This window comes from Aspergillus puulaauensis, chromosome 3, assembly GCF_016861865.1.
Source record: "Aspergillus puulaauensis MK2 DNA, chromosome 3, nearly complete sequence".
In the NCBI taxonomy this organism is placed as follows: Eukaryota; Fungi; Ascomycota; class Eurotiomycetes; order Eurotiales; family Aspergillaceae; genus Aspergillus; species Aspergillus puulaauensis.
This window is the reverse complement of record NC_054859.1, coordinates 68,217-85,533: the sequence shown is the minus strand read 5'-3', so window position 1 is coordinate 85,533 and position 17,317 is coordinate 68,217. Positions and strand designations below refer to the sequence as shown.

General features: G+C 53.3%; 8 protein-coding genes across 8 annotated transcripts; 6 read left to right on the top strand and 2 right to left on the bottom strand.

The window, feature by feature from the left end:
- Positions 1-101: 101 nt before the first annotated feature.
- Positions 102-2,941, bottom strand: APUU_30026S (uncharacterized protein; the record flags this gene model as incomplete). The annotated part of the gene is made up of 3 exons (XM_041701073.1): positions 102-759; positions 807-920; positions 966-2,941. The coding sequence occupies 3 exons, from the start codon at positions 2,939-2,941 to the stop codon at positions 102-104; spliced, it is 2,748 nt and encodes a 915-aa protein (XP_041553995.1).
- Positions 2,942-3,616: 675 nt separating this feature from the next.
- On the top strand, positions 3,617-5,161 carry APUU_30025A (uncharacterized protein; the record flags this gene model as incomplete). The annotated part of the gene is made up of 1 exon (XM_041701072.1): positions 3,617-5,161. The coding sequence occupies one exon, from the start codon at positions 3,617-3,619 to the stop codon at positions 5,159-5,161; it is 1,545 nt and encodes a 514-aa protein (XP_041553994.1).
- Positions 5,162-6,163: 1,002 nt separating this feature from the next.
- On the top strand, positions 6,164-7,506 carry APUU_30024A (uncharacterized protein; the record flags this gene model as incomplete). Its single annotated transcript, XM_041701071.1, has 3 exons — positions 6,164-6,972; positions 7,018-7,113; positions 7,176-7,506. The coding sequence occupies 3 exons, from the start codon at positions 6,164-6,166 to the stop codon at positions 7,504-7,506; spliced, it is 1,236 nt and encodes a 411-aa protein (XP_041553993.1).
- A 147-nt stretch (positions 7,507-7,653) lies between these two features.
- On the bottom strand, positions 7,654-9,600 carry APUU_30023S (uncharacterized protein; the record flags this gene model as incomplete). The annotated part of the gene is made up of 3 exons (XM_041701070.1): positions 7,654-8,571; positions 8,622-8,909; positions 8,956-9,600. The coding sequence occupies 3 exons, from the start codon at positions 9,598-9,600 to the stop codon at positions 7,654-7,656; spliced, it is 1,851 nt and encodes a 616-aa protein (XP_041553992.1).
- A 1,422-nt stretch (positions 9,601-11,022) lies between these two features.
- On the top strand, positions 11,023-12,272 carry APUU_30022A (4-hydroxyphenylpyruvate dioxygenase family protein; the record flags this gene model as incomplete). Its single annotated transcript, XM_041701069.1, has 2 exons — positions 11,023-11,840; positions 11,888-12,272. The coding sequence occupies 2 exons, from the start codon at positions 11,023-11,025 to the stop codon at positions 12,270-12,272; spliced, it is 1,203 nt and encodes a 400-aa protein (XP_041553991.1).
- A 264-nt stretch (positions 12,273-12,536) lies between these two features.
- Positions 12,537-13,654, top strand: APUU_30021A (alpha/beta hydrolase; the record flags this gene model as incomplete). Its single annotated transcript, XM_041701068.1, has 2 exons — positions 12,537-12,602; positions 12,665-13,654. The coding sequence occupies 2 exons, from the start codon at positions 12,537-12,539 to the stop codon at positions 13,652-13,654; spliced, it is 1,056 nt and encodes a 351-aa protein (XP_041553990.1).
- Positions 13,655-14,425: 771 nt separating this feature from the next.
- APUU_30020A (uncharacterized protein) lies at positions 14,426-14,780 on the top strand (the record flags this gene model as incomplete). The annotated part of the gene is made up of 2 exons (XM_041701067.1): positions 14,426-14,582; positions 14,635-14,780. The coding sequence occupies 2 exons, from the start codon at positions 14,426-14,428 to the stop codon at positions 14,778-14,780; spliced, it is 303 nt and encodes a 100-aa protein (XP_041553989.1).
- A 674-nt stretch (positions 14,781-15,454) lies between these two features.
- Positions 15,455-17,120, top strand: APUU_30019A (uncharacterized protein; the record flags this gene model as incomplete). Its single annotated transcript, XM_041701066.1, has 3 exons — positions 15,455-15,711; positions 15,756-16,277; positions 16,331-17,120. The coding sequence occupies 3 exons, from the start codon at positions 15,455-15,457 to the stop codon at positions 17,118-17,120; spliced, it is 1,569 nt and encodes a 522-aa protein (XP_041553988.1).
- Between the last annotated feature and the right edge of the window lie 197 nt (positions 17,121-17,317).

The following is a 17,317-nucleotide window of genomic DNA, read 5'->3' as shown; positions in this document are numbered from 1 at the left end:
TGTGATGGTACTATGAATGTATATTCTGCTAGTACACTAGTATTACGAGATGTCCATATTCCCTTATATATTGTATAGCTCTACAACCAGGCAAGGTGGAGTTAACTCGACCCTACAGTCACTGTGGTAGAGTTCTCACTAAGAGGCACTTTAAAGCCACCTCGTTCCTTGGTGTAGTCTCCGTCAAGAGTGTACGTCTGAGAATTACTCAGATCTTCCAGCCAAACAACCACAGCTGAAGCAGCCGCAGCTGTCTTTGGAGCGGAGCTTGACTTTGAAGCAAGGGTAAGGGAGACAGTACCATTGTCAGCGTCGTACTCGAACTCCTCGATTGCTCCCGCATCAATTGTGATGTAAAGAGAAAGTGCCGCGATATAGACACGATGCTTCACTGCATCGCGAGGGGCGACGACAACAGTAGAATCGTTCGACTTGATATTGCCTCCGTAGACAACCTGCCCTAGCTTCGGGTCCTCGACAAGATAAACCGCAGAGCCGAGTGCGAGACCAACGAAGTTGGGGCCATAGTCTCCGCTGTAGCCATCCCAGGCCAGGGTGTCTGGCCATGAATGGAACGAAGCTGCTGCAAACCCGCCAGCGTCGATGCTGGAGAGTGGTCCGTTCATGCCGCCGTAGCCTACGTGAAGGAGGTGGGTGTCTTGTGGATTGTAGCGGAAGTGGGATAGCAAAGGCAGTGCGTTGAGACCTGATCCGTAGTGGTGGATCTGGCGCTTGATACGCTGCAGCTTTCCTCCATAGCTGATCCAGTTAGTTGTTGAATGTTGAGGCTGCGATTAGAGACGTACATGTTGTCCCAGTAGCGACGAGCGTTCCCATTCCACCCCCAGTGCGCCACGGTGGGCATGTACCCAAGGATGCTGTTGATTGTCTTGTTCACCAGAGCATCATTTCCAAAGTATCTGTCATTGTCAGTAAACATCTACACATAAGACTGCAGCTCGTACCGCGTCCAGTAATACACGCCCTCCTGCCCAGTCGAGTCCCAGGCCTGTTCGCTGCCAAACGGAGCTGGGAGAGTATCCCAGTAGTCGACTCGGTCCTGCATGACTGTTTCCAGCTTGCTCACTTTTTCTGTTTGGTTCTCGCGTTGGAGGTCGTTGAGCAGCTCTCCCCAGACGGTTTCGCCCATCAATCCGACCAATGCGTATCCCACGGTGTAGGTGCCCGATTGATCCTGGACATAGCATCGCATCACGGTCTCGTATGCATGGTTCAAGTACCATTCCCAGCTGTGAGAAGTCACCAGGTCAGGATATGCTCTGGCAACGCGGTACATGGCCCAGTATGCCGCAGTGACATGGACGTAGTTGTACGCCCTGCCATCCACCGAGTAGGAGTCGGCGCGGTTCCAGCTCCACCAGTTGCCCCAGTTGATGTCCGACTGATACTCGTAGTCGGCAACATAGCTGGGCTCGTAGAAGAAGACACTCTTGCGAACGCCGTAGACGTCGGCGCTAGTGTTGGTTGGGCCGGTCTGATCGTCCTTTACTTGGATATTGCCCCAAAGAGTCTCGTCGATGAACTGCTCCAGCTTCGTGATTTCTGCTGGCTCAGGCTGTATGGACTGCTTCATCAATGTCGCCAGCCATGCCCCGGACCCACCCTCGTCCATGAGCCCTGCAATCCAAACGCGAGGGTCTTGGTCTACCTGTTTCTCTGCGATGCGGTCGTACGTGATGATCGAAGGAGACCGACCAAAGGGATCACTCGAGTCGTTGAACCAGGCCTTTGTAGTGAAAAAGCTGCCCAGTTTTCCAACAGCCTCAGAGGCGCTGTCGGTGATGTAGTAATGCACAGTCTGCACAACGCCGTCGCCATAGGTAATCGCAAGTCGGACACGGCCCCAGATGCCCAACTTTGGTTTCAATTTCCAAACATTGCTTGTACTGGCTTCTGTGATATCGAACGACTGGGCGGGATAAGTTGTCATATTGGCAACTGTTTTGTTTGTGAAAAGATGTAATGATGCTTCCAAGTCCGATGGGATGATATAGCCAGGGACTCCCATCGCATAAGGAGTCCCGGTAGCTTCGACCACGTCCCCAATGCCCCGAATGCCATCTTTCACCAGCGATAGACGCAGTCCGACCGTCCAAGTATCTCCTGGCTTCAACGTCCTGGAGGATGGTGCATTCCATGGTTCGACATCGGCCCATTCCTGCTCCGCATGAGCCTTCGTTAGGACCTGCCACTCGTAGAACCCCTCGAAGACCTGACTGTGGTATGGAAGTTCTCCATCAGTTGGTTCCTCGAGGAAGTTCCACGCCTCGAACTGGGTATCACCAAGGGGCGTGATGACGAGCGCATCGCCGGTGCCACGGGTTGGCGTCACTTGGACGTAGCCTCCTCCAAGCCCAATGTAGGGATCGATAAGCGAGCAGCTCTCCAGTGCCTCGTCTGTCTCGTAGTTGTAGAAGATGCTGTTGAATTCGATTGGCAGTCCCAGGCTTCCGAGCTCGACAGCTTCATCGTTCGTATTGTTGAGCGTGAATGTCAGTCCCAAGTCGCCATCAATGTTGGTCCACCTGCGAGTAACGTCGAGTGGGAATGAATCAGGCAGACTCTTCGCAAGATTGGCCTCACTCAGGGCGTCTGTAGATGATACGTCCTCGACTGCTTCTCGAGATGAGGCAGTGCTGGCATTGAGCCATTCGCCAGTGCTGGACAGGCGATAGCGAAAGTTGATGTCGCCGACGTGATACTGGCCGTTTGCTGCGCGATACTGAAGGAAGTTGGAAGGAGAAAAGTCAAAGGACCCTCCGCTTGGCCGGATAGAAGAGAGAACCTGCACGTCTGCCACCAGGTCGAAGTCGAAGTTGGTCGTCGACAGGTTCTTGTAGCCATTCGCCAGGCCCAGGGTATCCTGGGCTTGCGCTGAGACAGCCAGCACAGTGGCCAGCGCAGCGGCATAAGCTATCATGGTCGAGATGAATCTACTATACTTTATCGACAGAAATGTGACAGAAAAGACGATCGGACATTGAAATTTGTATTCAGGACATTCCCTCCTGAGGGTCAACCGCCGGCCCTTGGACACCAGAGACAGACCTGGGGCCTTTTAATGGCAATTTGCATAGAAACTGAGTGAGACAGGCCCTGGATTCTGTCATTATGCAGAGAACTAGTACAGTTAAGGATATTCTCCGGTGCATCAGATGTTAGTGTGGCCGTTCGATGGCGATATTTAATCCCGGATACTCCAAGTGGAACCAGCATTTATATTCAATTCCAAACTGTCCAGTAGTCGTGTCATAAGTGTATTACTACTGTCTACTGTCTCAAAATGGTGCACTCCACTGCAGTTTTTCCTGCAATAGCATGGCCCTGCTACGTCTCAGATATAGACCCTAAACTGGTCCCTGGCTGGGACTCTTGGCCTGCAGATTACTCAAAAAGACCTTGATAGGCGCGTTTTATCCTTCAGAATGCCATCGTAAGATCGCTCGTCCTGGCCAAGCTGCTAGTGTGTCGGACAGTGCTCTAAACCGACTCGGGTTGATTATCGGTCCAACGTCTGGAGAGTGCTATATATCCCTCGCAATGGCACGATTTTGTGTTCTCCAGACATTCTATCCCGCCGACACGAAAGACCAACATGGGTGTGAAATCATTCCTTGGTATTACGGCTATCTATGCAGCAAGGATTGCACACGCTGTAGAGGTCGATGGCTCGGATGCTGTCACTTTCACCTCAAAGGGCAACCCTCTCCTCGCTGATGGCTCATGGTACTCTGGAGACCCTGCGCCCCTCGTGGTGAACAACACGGTGTACATCATCAGCGGCAAGGATGATGCACCGCCGGATACGAACTCGTTTGTGATGCCTCAATGGGGCATGTTTGAATCCGTCAGCCCTGACCCGGCCGGCTCGGAGTGGACGTTATATCCCAACATTGCCACGCCGTCTGAAGTCTTTTCCTGGGCAGCTGAAGGCACGGCATACGCAGCTCAGGTTGTTCAGGGCCCAGACAACAGATTCTACCTGTATGCGCCCGTGACGGAGGCAAACTCAGCCAACACCGACCCGTTTGCTATTGGAGTTGCCGTGGCCGACAGCCCGACAGGGCCCTATAAAGATGCCCATCCAGACGGTCCGATTGTGTCCCAGTCAGTCCCATCAGGGAATGACATCCAGAACATTGACCCGACCGTCCTTGTTGACGACGATGGGAGTGTCTACCTCTACTTTGGCACCTTTGGCCGTCTTCTGGGGTACCAACTCGACAGCGACATGACCACGATCACCGGCGATGTCATTGAAGCCGACACGTCTTCGCTGACTGGGTACTTCGAAGCCCCGTGGTTGCTGAAGAGAAAGGACACTTACTACATGCTGTACGCCGCCAACAATGCCGGCGAGGATTCGCCATGCACGCCCACTTCCTACCACGCATGCATTGCATACGCCTCTTCTTCATCGCCTCTTGGCCCGTGGACATTCCAGGGTGTCGTGCTGCACATCGTCTCTTCGACCACCTCTCACCCGGGTGTTGTCGAAAGCAATGGAGCCTGGTACCTTGTCTATCACACCGCGGACGCAGAAGGGGGATACCATTTCCGACGCAGTGTGGCCTTTGACGAGCTCACTTGGGACGATTCGCAGTCTCCCCCGACCATCAATACTGTCAAGCAGACATTCGCACCGCAGACAGTTCCAGAGCCGACGCGTAACATTGCGGGCGCAGCAAATGCCAGCTCTGCCAATCTGACCCCTATTCAATATTGGGTTGAAGCTCTTCACGACGGCGTTATCAGTGCAAACCCGCTTCCACCGGACATCTGGAGTTCGTACGATGGAACGAACTCACCGGGGGAAAATACTGTTATCTATTCCTGGGATTCAGCAGTGACACTGAATGGGACGGCCATGGTCTTCTTTGCAGACCAGCCAGAAGGCGCATCGGACGGCGTGGCACCCCCGACAGCATGGCATGTCGAGTACCTGGAGAATGGGTCTTGGACGAAGGTGTCCAATGCCGCGCCGTATCCCCTGGAGGTCTCCGATACTCCGGTTGAGGTGGGCTTTGACGAAATAGAGACAACCTCCATTCGAGCTGTTCTATCTGCATCCGGAGGAAGCGGGGGGTATGCTGGAGTCGGAATCAAGGAATGGTTTGCTTTCGCGCCAACTGCGCAGTAGTTAACAATGTATTTCGCTTAGCTATCCAGTGTGCTGGATCCTTGACTGGGTCGGGCTCGTATTCGATGAAAGGCCAAGCGTCTAAGGTTCGGTCGAAGGGATGTCGGACGAGTATGTTTTGAGTTGTCCGGAGTAAGAATTCGTACAGACGGAGATTACCTCTCCATACCTTGTTCAGTGGCAGAGATCAAGTACGCTGTAAACGGTAAAGGGGCACGAGGCTGATCGGCATTTGGTGTTATACGTGTAATATATATAGCTATAATTATTGTAGGGTTGATCGATCAGGCGAGGAGCCTCCGTACCGTATTATATATCATGTCAATTCCCATTACTCCTACAACAATAAGGCACATATAACCAGATCAATCACTTGCTTATTTTGAGCCGTCTTTGTGTTAGAAGGCCGGGGGAATAGACACATTGCGCTATGTACAGGGGTTCCTCGTGGCCGGATAAGGGGGAGACACCTCGTGGTGGTACGAGCCATGAAAACTAATCTGGAAGAGCTATGAAAAAGAGCACCAAGCAACGATAGACTTGACAGGACACAGGACAGAGCCTTAGCAGCCTATTTGAGGCAGTCAACGTGTCAGTGTCTGGAGCTCAGGGGCCAGCTCTAGCTGTTTTAAGAGCCCCAGAAACTGTTGAGAGGCGGCCAGCTCCGCGGGGATGGTGATGAACAGTGATCATTGCTGCAAGAAGGAGAGTGTAATTCGTCTAATTGCATCTAAATGATCCCAATCCACTCCCCAGTCCACCACGAGCCCACCACGAGCCCACCACGAGGCTCCGCGGCCAATAACTGCCATATCCAGCTTGGCCCAAAGCTTATGCTGCAGCGCTGATCGTGTATGGGAGTTTTGCACCACTGAGAGGCGTGCAAATGTGTTTGGAATCATTTGGTGGCTGTTTCTATTGGCATTCTATCGCAGCCTCCCCCACATCGCTCGATACAGTTGGCCCCTCGAACCTTGGAACAGCACCAGATATAAATCAATAATGGCCCCTGTCACTTTCGCTGTCCGCTGTCAATCGATCGATGAACTGCTCCATCAGAGCCCACTCGCCCACCCCGATTTTTCGACGTTCTCTTGTCTGCGCGTCAAGATGGACAGCTCCGACCTGACCACGCCGGCCCTGGAGCCACCCCAAGGGCACTTCAGCGACCTCAACAAACCCCCCGTCCTGCGTGTTCACTTCATTGCCACGGCGGCGGTCACGCTGGTGCTGTCGACGATCGCCGTGGTCCTCCGGATCTTCATGAAAGCCCGAGTCCTGCGTCGCGTGCAGCTGGAAGAGTACATCCTGGTGCTGTCTCTCGCCGGGTTCTACGCCTTTACCCTGTTGATGGTCACGGCGACAAGCTTTGGGGAGGGATCCCACCAGTGGAATGTGTCGATTGCAGACTTCAAAATGGTGGTGGAACGGGCGAATGTCATCGAGATCATCTACTGCCCGACCATCCTGGGGGCTAAGGTAGCAATGCTGCTGCAGATGAAACGCATGTTCGTCGTCAGCAAGAAGGGCAAGCTGTACTGGCTGCATGAGATTCTGCTGTGGACCAACGTGCCCTGCTATCTCGCCATCACCCTGAGTTTCATCCTGGCCTGTGTCCCCCGCCAGAAGCTCTGGGAGTCTGATCTACCCGGCCGGTGCATCTCGTCCAATGGCTCGCTGATTGCCTCGTCGGCCATCAATGTGGTTTCTGATATCACAATGCTGCTCTTTCCGTTGATGGTGGTTATGCGACTGCAGCTTCCTACTCGAACGAAGTTGATCCTGGGGATGGTATTCGGCACTGGCATTCTGTATGAAACCCACTATTTCATGAAAGACAAGGCTAATTCGACCAGGGGCTGTATATCCAGTGTCTTTCGACTTGTCTATGGCGTCTTCCTGACCAAAACAAGTGACTTTACATGGTCGATTTCCCCTGTTGGGCTTTGGGCGTACGTACCCTCCGTACTCCCCCACTCCGCCGCAACCCAGTCTTGCTAATTGAAGCTATCAGCATTGGAGAGGTATGCTCGGTCATCCTGTCTGGTGCCGTCCCCATGCTTCCAGGATTCGTCAAGTTCGTGCGAGGACAAGAAGGATCTGGCTCAGGGCCCTCGTATGGTCTCGCAACGACCTCACGACGACGAGACAACACCGGGAACCTCGCGTTGCAGGGACAGACCGTGCCTGGACAGATTGACAAGGGAGCCTACGATCGTTATTACGAGCTGGGGGTCATGAATGATGCCCATGCCAGTGTGACGTCTCTTATCGAGGGACGTCAAAAGGCAGATCCTGGGTCAAGCATCGTCAAAACGGTCCACATCCAAACTGGATATGAATGAGGCATGATGATGATAGAGATATGTAATACTATAATTTAATACTCTGTATTGTCTTTGAGAGCGCTCCTAAAGACTCTCTTGTTTGGGCACGCCACCACCAATTTATAACTGATACCCCTTACAAACACCGTTTACAATTAATTTTCTTTAGAGCATACTCGGAACCAGAACACAGGGCTGGTCTCCAGGAACAACCGCAGAGAAGTACTGGTCTAGAGCGTCTGCAGTGGCCCTGCCCTCCACCAGCCTGACAACACACCCAACATACCCATCCGGCCTCACAATGACGACGCCTCCCTCTCGGGGATCGAATCCCATCTTCCTATGCGCGACGCCCTGCCCTGTCTCGTGCGTCTTTCCAGCACGGGCATCGTCTGAGTAGATGTGATACCGATAAGGCAGGAAAAAGTGCGGTAGAGCGCTAATGGCGACGGATGCTCGTACCTGATTAAACACGATCGAAAAGGTATACAGCGGAGAGTGAGGATTATGTCGTCTTTCGTATGGTAAATCCACGGCTGCTGCATTCTTTTGAACCCGCGAAAACACCGAGCCCCGTCGTCCGAGCTGGCTTGCCAGGTCGACCAACGTGCGTTGCTCCGGCCCCTGCTCGCCGGCGAAGACGACGATGTTGAAACTGCCGTTAAAGGGGACCTCGCGCTCCAACGACACATTCCGGGCGTCAATCACGCGTGTCACATTCACCGGGGGAAAGCTACGACCAGGCTGCAGTTTGGCCAGCGAGGAGATGAAGATGTCGTCGCCATCGCCGATCTGGGTCAGGTTGTTGGCTGGATATTCGACCCCGTAACCACTTGTCAGCTGCGTATTTTGTTTGTAGATACGGACAAACTCGTCGTTTGTCTCCTGCGAAGGGTTGTGCGAGCTGAAGAGTCCGGCGTAAGTGGCATCGAATTCGATCAGGCGCGAGGCAACAGCGCGTCGTTCCTCTTCATACGTCTCCAGTAAGTCGGGGCGCATCAGGCCGCATTCCACGAGGTGCAGCTTCCAGACGAGATTGTGCGCGTCCAGGATACCGTAGTTCATGCCCTGACCGGCTTTGGGCTGGACCTGTTAGGTATTTCGCTGCGAGACGCACGGGGGGCTTGGCTTACGCTGTGGGTGTGGCAGGCGTCGCCGCCAATGAAGATCCGGTTATACATGGAGTATTGCTGTGCGATGCCTTGACCGATGGGATAGACGGAGTGCCAGTCGACGCACTCCCATTCGACCTTGTACGGACTCAAGATATTGTTCGCTGTGCGCTGGATCTTTTCCTGAGAGCCAGACGCGGAGGGGGCCTCGCCCTCCTCGCGCGACATCTGGACGTAGACACGCACGCGGTTGTTGCCATGGGGTATGACCATACAGGCACCACGGGGCGTGCGAATGGTGCATTTGATCTGAATGATCAGTTACGGTTCCAACTAGAATGGATGGAAGCCCTACTTGCATATCGGGGAAATCGGTCGTTACCACCCCGTCAATCACCCCCCATACGTGAACTGCTGGATCTTTATAAACCATAGGAATACCCAGCATTGCACGCACCGCACTGCGTGCTCCATCCGCACCGAAGAGATACTTGGTCCGCACCGTCTCGGTGGCTGGGCCATCAACACTGGCCAGTTCTGCCTCAACGGGGTACTCAACGTCTGGTCCAAGGTATCTCACGCTGCGAATAACCCGTGATCGCTCGACCTGGACGCCCCGCGACCGCACATCATCCAGGAAAATGCGCTCGACACGGCCCTGGTGCAGGATGGTGGTGAAAGGGTACCGGGTGTCGACGTGCTCAGGGTAACTCTTGCTGGTGCCGGTGCGCTGAATGCCCTTCCCATTTGTAGTTGTAGCCCAGAAGGCAACTTCTTGAATGAGACCCGGATTATACGCCCAGATAGGTCTCTTAAGGCCCATAGTGCTGAGCACGTCCAGTGTCCGCGGTTGGATACCACTTGCGCGGCCGGCGCGCGTTGGCTCCACGGCCTTGTCGATGTGCTTGATTTTGTAGGGCCCCAGGCGCGTCAAGCAGGCGGAGAGCATGAGGCCTACAGGGCCAGCACCGATAACGACGACGTCGTAGTTGTCGGGCATATTGGTTGCTCTGGACTAACTGGCTGGAGGGGGACTGGGCGAGGAGAGACGACAGGGCCTGCCTTTTTTTACCCACCGAAAAATGGCACGAAACAGCTCCAACGCTTGTTGAGCCCCGATTAGATCCGACTGGACATGTCCAATGCAGCACAAGCTCCAATGGGATTTGCCCGTTTTGAACGAGCTTGACGCTGTGTGACCGATATCTCTAGGTTGCCCTTGCTGGACTGGATGATACCCACCCTGCATGTTTCTGTATTATTATTTGCTGCTCTAGTGGACCTGGGACCCGATCATGGCCTGAATGAAGGGGTGGTTCTGCGATATTTATTGTTCTCCATTCAGTCTCGCCGCTGTAGTTAGGAGGCGTGGATTGGACCTGGCGCATAGCATCACAGACCAAGTACATCGGCCCCAGTCACAGAGAGGAAGATACGAGCCTGTGATGAGTAATAATTGATGGGGGGAGAGTGCGTTCGGCGGTTGTAAACTTGTAGCGGTGTACACACATATGTGGCTGGCGGCGAGACTTAGGGCAGGAACAACAAAGGAGGGTAAAACGTTGGATATCTAAACGCCACACCAGAAAGAGCCCAAGAAAAGGCGTGGAAGATGCCAGCAAGGCTCGAAATCACATTCTCGCAGCTGTGCAGAGGCCGCAGTCATGACTTGCCGCTGCAGGGATCAATGTGCACCGATGTTTCAACATTGCATATGAATGCTGACATCGAGATGCATGAAAACAAACCACGAGATCAGAGGTGTGGCTGGATACGCCATTATATGAAGATGCTTAGTGACGTCCTGGTATGGATGTTGTTACGCGTGGAATGTAAGCAGGAGAAGGAGGATCAAGATTCAGGAATGAGAACCAGACTGAGTGGGATAAAACAGCATTACCACCGGCAAAAGCACTGCAAGGGAGAGAGAATCGAGAGACGTCGAGGTAAGGGGCCACCAATATCTGATCAGCCAGATAATGGACCCGATTCTGCAAGTCCAACCGTACCAGCCAATGCATAATTCAACACGTCATCCTTCGAAGAGTGACTGAATCTGGCCCAAGGGAATCGCGGCATGCAGTATATTCAAAATACTGGCGGTGGGAGACAACCACAGGGCTGACAACGAATATGCATATTCTCTGCCGGACTCAGGATCCTACATGTAAGCAGCATAGCGAGGAGTGCAAGCAGAGGATGACAGCCCACATGGCGACTAGCGGTAAATGCATTGCCATCGAAATCAATACAGGCTCGGACATTGGTGGACTTGACCGACGTCTCGGTATGAAGGAGGAAGACCAGTCCTGTAAGAGCAGGTATAAAGCCCGCCAGACAGGCCAGACCTGGACCGGTCTTGATAACCAGGATTGTCTTTTCAGCCTATTCAGCTCATCAATCTGGTAAGAATCAGTCCATAATGGGCGACGCAGGAACTCCCACAAACCGCAGGGTTATTCGCAGCATGAATCCCAACTATATCGGGTTCGACTACATCGGCTGGTATGTCGGCAATGCGCGACAGACAGTATCTTATTTCGTCAACCACTACGGCTTCTCCGTCCTGGCATATCGTGGACCCGAGACAGGATCGTACGCGACCACGGCGTATGTTGTCGGCAACGGTGCAGCGCGGTTTGTATTCACGGCGCCGCTCAGCTCCCCGGACAGCTCGTGGGACACGCGAGCGAGCGAGGACGAGCGCAGACTATGCGCAGAGATCCACGCGCACTTGACGAAGCATGGTGATGGTGTCAAGGACATTTCCTTCCAGGTGGATGATGTTCGCGGTGTCTGGGAGCATGCCGTCGCGAACGGCGCCGAGCCCGTTCGTGAGCCCGAGTTGCTGAAGAGCGACGACGGAGAAGTCCTCGTTGCTGCTATCCAGACGTTTGGCGACACCGTCCATACGCTCGTCAACCGGTCTGCGTACTCGGGGACATTCCTGCCGGGGTTCAAGGCGGTTGAGCGCCGCGACAGTCTTCAGGAGTATCTGCCCAAGATAGACATAGTTGAGATCGACCACTGTGTTGGCAACCAGCCCTGGGGTGGACTGGAAGGGGCTGTCAACTACTACGAGAAGGCACTCAACTTCCACCGGTTCTGGAATGTTGACGACAAGGAGATGTGCTCTGATTTCTCGGCCATGAACTCGGTGGTTGTGGCGTCACCAAACGAGGTAATCAAGATGCCAATGAACGAGCCTGCTGAAGGGAAAAAGAAGTCGCAGATTGAAGAGTCAGTACTTCAGCCAAATGTTATATATAGAGAGACTGACGAGGCAGGTTCTGCGACTACTACAACGGCGCCGGCTGCCAACACATCGCATTCCGCACCAATAACATCATCGACGCCGTGGATAGCCTGCAGAAACGCGGAGTCGACTTTCTATCTGTGCCAGACACTTATTACGCCGATGTGCGCAAGCGCCTGGAGCGCGTGGGCACGCGGGTTGCGGAGGACATCGATACGCTGCAGCGGTACAACGTCCTGATCGACTTCGACGAGGGAGGCTACCTGCTGCAGATATTCACCAAGCACGTCGGCGACCGGCCAACAGTGTTCCTGGAAATCATCCAGCGTGAGAACTTTGACGGCTTCGGGGCTGGAAACTTCAAGAGTCTGTTCGAGGCGTTTGAGCGCGAGCAGGCGCTACGGGGGAACCTGTAGGAGATGCAGTTGAGATGGACTATGGTAAAGCGAGCTGTAATTGGTGTGCTCGTAAGCCAAGAATCTTGGCTGCAATATCAGAATGATCAATTATGAGTCACGGTGATTCTACATGATGCTGACGGGTTGCCTAATCCGGAACTGCTGTATATATAGCCCTAACAACTCGTCGAATATCAGAATACCAGATACAATAGCTAGGAAAGCTGAATGCGCCACGATATAGACACCACTTGCAACACAAGCACCTGTTCAATCGCAGCAATGGACCAATATACCACCAAGGAGGATGTCCTCAAGCTCGCCGTTGTTGACCCAGAGCTTGAAGAGGTAAGATGCCAAACGTCGTTTTTTTTTTTTTTTTAAAAAAAAAACTGTCTGATGTAAATTAGGTCCTTAAACACACCCCGGCCCCGTCGATGGGCATGTCGCTGCCTGTCGAGCAGCTGCGTGCAACGGTGTCGGCAATCGAGAAGAAAGCATCCGAGTCCTGCCCAACATTCGACACGCAGGAGAGCTTCCTGGATATCCCCATGCGTGACGGACATCAGAGCGAACTGCACATTGTCAAACCAGCAAACTCGGACTCTGCAAACCCCGTGGTTGTTCTTGTCTTCGGGGGAGCATTTGTGATGGGCACCAACATCCAATGCACTGCCTGGGCTCGTTCGATCGCATATCTGTATGGCGCCACTGTGGTCCAGCTTTCTTATCGTAGAGCACCAGAGCACAAATTCCCGACCGCCCCGAAGGATGTCTGGGATACTGTGAAGTGGATAACCGAGAATCAGTCGGTGCTGGATGCAGACTTGACCAAAGGCTTCGTCATCGGGGGAGGATCAGCCGGTGGAAACTTGTCAATCGTCACAGCGCATCGGTCAGTGAAGGAGAATCTCTCGCCGCCGATTACCGGAGTACTGGCCAGCATCCCAGTGTGCATCAGTGAAGAAACCGTGCCCGAGAAATACAAGGACCTGTGGGTTTCTCGCCAGCAGAACGCAGACGGCCCCGGAAACCCTCTACAGGACTCGAAAGGCCTTGGATACGAGGTTCTCTACGAGCAGGACTTTCTTTCCGAGGACTTTTCGCCGTTCAATTCGACTGCGCCGTTCTCTGCCATCCCACGGACGTACGTGCAGGTCGCTGGTCTGGACCCTCTGCGCGACGACGGCATCGTATATGCAAGGGTATTGAGAGATAACGATGTCGACGTGAAGCTAGATGCTTACCCTGGAATGCCCCATGGCCATTTTAATCTGTGGCCGCGGTTGAAGCAGTCGATAAAGTCACAGGAGGACACCATTTGGAATTTCGGATGGCTTCTACGTCGCGAGGTTTCTAGGGAAAGGGTCGAAGAGGTGGTGGCTAAGATTGTATATTAGAATATTTGGCAGTCACTGTAGCCTTCATTGTACACCTTGCTATACTTCTGCCAATGGTCCCCGTATCGGCGTCTGACTTCTAGATATCACTGCAACTCCCTCGGGGACCTGGACGAGATGCAGTAGGACTAGACCATCCATAGATTCACTCTAGTGAATACAGCAGTGTACAAGTCAGAATACATCAGCTCAATGGTCACAAGCCATTGCTTGGAAATGCTTAGGAATGTTGGTCTAAACAGCTATGTCCACCTTGAGCTTGATAACGACTCGGAGTACAACTTGCGGCCCAACAGCCATATTCTCGCAACAGGTGTCAGACTCGTATCCTTGAGAGCAGAGTGACACTGACTGTCCTTGGCTTCTGCCTTGAAAGATTAGGGAGAGAGTGCAGCCAGGATATTCACAGTCAATGTTTGTTTTCACACCAACTTCAACATCTGACTCTTCTATGGCTATACAGTCTCATGAATGGCTGGATTATAATAATTCACTAAGGGCACTGGGTGTAATACACATAATGCTGCCTTGGTCCCTTTGATATGTGCACTGGCCAAGCTCTCATATAACCAACTTGCTCTTGGCCAGAGGAGACTCCTTTATTAAAAAGACGTGTCCCTTCCTTTGCTTGTATCAGAGGATGTGACTTTGGCGTGGAGTCAGTTAGATATGTCAATAGGGCATCGACTGCATTGTCCAGCACATAAAGCCGTTTGTCTACTGGCTGTTTCTTTGAATTGACTGGATTAAATTTGTATATCAGTTGACACCATGAATCCTCCAAAGGGTAGTGTACCGAGTTTTGAACACCCTCTTCTAGAGATGGCTTCTGTCCGGTCGTACTTTGAGCCCTTTGGCGCAGGGAATGCTGGCCGCAATAGTCCTGCATCCTCCAGCAAGAGACCAACCCGAATTCTGATGCTCCACGGTTCGTAAAGTATACTCCTATCCCGAAAGCGCTTCACTAATCAGTATAACAGGACATGGTCAGTCGGGCCAATTCTTTTACCACAAGACAACACGCCTGGTGGAAGCCTTACATGAAATCGCCCTCGAGAGAGACGCGAGACGCTGCTCGGAGCGCATCGAGCTCTTCTATGTCAACGGTCCCCTATCAGCCGGCTAGGGTCCGGAGTCAGATGTGTGGACTTGGGGGCAGGGCGACTTCGAGGCTGAAAGGCGGATCTGGGGACTCGATGTCTCGATTAATAAAATCATGGACGTTCTTGAAAAGCATGGTCCCTTCGACGGGATCATCGGATTCTCGACCGGCGCCACCATCGCAGCCATAGTAACGTCTCTGCTGGAAGGCAATCGGAGACCGAGACTCGATATAAAGCAGGTAAGCTGAAGTCCAAATCTACCACGGGGAATATCTTTAACGAGAAATAATGTGCAGCAGCAGACAGATTTAACTCTGAAGATGGCGAGTTGGAGTTGGAGACTGCATGGATCCTGCACGCGGACTGCTCGCTCCGACCTGCTGTTCGGGCATAGCAAGGTATTGCGTGCCAGCTGGGGACCAGAGTCAAACCCTAGGTGAATACGCAAGATAGTAAGCATCCCTGTCTATTTGTCGGAGGTGCCCTGACGTAGGAATGTGACTCGTTGGTATTTAGTATCAGGATATAACCACCTAGGACCTCAGTATTGACCATATTATGGCTATTGGCCGAACCATCGTAAGCCAAATGCCCAACAGGATTAATCATGCACTGCGAGCAATGAATGACTCATGGCCTTCATTTATTCCACGCCAATCCCACAATCCTTTCGCATCATCCATTTCCTTCGCCCACAATGTCTCTATCCACGACGGTTCTGGAGTCTGCTCCCCCACGAAGCAGTCTCCCCAGCAGTCTCCCCAGCAGTCTCCCCAGCAGGCCTCTCCACGTCCAGGACGAGGTCGAGGAGGATCGCAGGCCAAAGCGCGCACCACTGGTGATTTTCTGCATCTCGTGCATCACCTTCATAAGCTGCTACCTGGGCGGCCTGGTGACTGTCTCTGTTCCTCAGATCTCCAAAGACCTGGAGCTGGACCCGGGCATGGAGCTATGGTACTCATCCTTAGCCCCCATGGCTGCTTAGGCTAACTGTACAGGCCCGTGTCCATGTATGCATTGGCTACCGGCTGCACGCTCCTCATCTTTGGCGCCGTCTCCGATGCAGTCGGCAGTAGGCCCGTCTTCCTGCTGGGCTGTCTCTTCCAGAGCGTCTTCTGCATGGCCTGTGGCCTCGCTGCCAGTGGCACCCAGCTGATCGTGTTCCGAGTCATCTCCGGCCTGGCAACCGCCATGTGCCTCCCATCTGCAGTGAGCATCATATCCGAGAACTTCTCGGCCGGCAAGCTGCGCAACCTCGCCTTCTCCTTCATGGGAGGCGGCCAGCCCATCGGGTTTGGACTGGGGATTCTCATGGGAGGTATCTGCGCTGACACGATCGGCTGGCGCTGGGGCTTCCATAGCGCCGCGATCGCCAACAAAGTCGCCTTTCTTCTGTCGTGGTGGCAGCTGCCACAGGGCAGGCAAACCGGCATCAGGTGGAATCACCTCTTGTTTGGCATCGACTGGCTCGGTGCCATTGTGGTCAGCACGGCCCTGGCCCTCCTTTCGCTGGCATTAGCGTCTGTTCCCTTGGCCTGCTATATATAACCTGGCCCGAGCTGACGATCTCTAGAATCATAACCGGCAACATCCAAAACGCGCGAAAACCCTCTACAGTCGTCTATTTCAGCGTCTCGGGCGCTCTCTTCGTCTGCTTCGTGCTCTGGCAGGAGTACCAAGAACGACACAATAAACCAACGCTCATCCGTAACTCGCTCTGGAAGAACGCCTCCTTCACCTCCATCTGCATCAATGTGTTTATCATCTGGGGCGCCTTCAATGGATTTGAACAGGTAATCAACTTCTTCTTCCAGAACGTGCAAGAACTGTCCGTCATCCAGACTGCGATCCGCTTTATTCCCACTCCTGTCACAGGCCTCCTCAGCGCTCTTGTCACTGGCATGGTGCTGCATCGCGTCCGCGCCGACGGTATCATAAATATCACGACTGCCATTTCCACCGTCTCTCCGCTTATCATGGCCCTCGTACACCCCTCCTGGAGCTACTGGCGCTGCGCCTTCATTGCCATCTGCCTCAACTCTATTGCTGCAGACTCTCTCTTCACCGTGTCCAACATCCTCATTGCCGATATGTTCCCGCCCGAGACACAGGGCCTGGCGGGGGGCGTCTTCAACACAATATCGCAAATTGGCAAGAGTTTCGGGCTGACCTTTGTCGAGTTGATCGCCAATGTTGTCAGCGATAACAAGGCCAACGACTTGGAGAGACACCAGCCGGATGGACTGATGGTGGGTTACCGGGCGTCGTTCTGGTTCTTGTTCGCGGCGAATACTATAAGCCTGGCAGTTGGGGCCATTGGGCTGCGAAAGGTCGGCAATATCGGGAAGAAGAAGTCGCAGTAGAGTTTAGTATACAAGAGGAAATAGTGCTGCTATATTATCAAGTACTGGCCGCTCGTCCACTCGTGCAGGGCCCAGACCAAAGTCCTGGGAAATGAATGAACTATTTAGAGCCTGAACCCTCACTCCCTGCAGCTCAACCGAACATTGCTCAAATCAGATCCTATGTAGGTGGGTACGACGGGGCTTAAGATTTGATA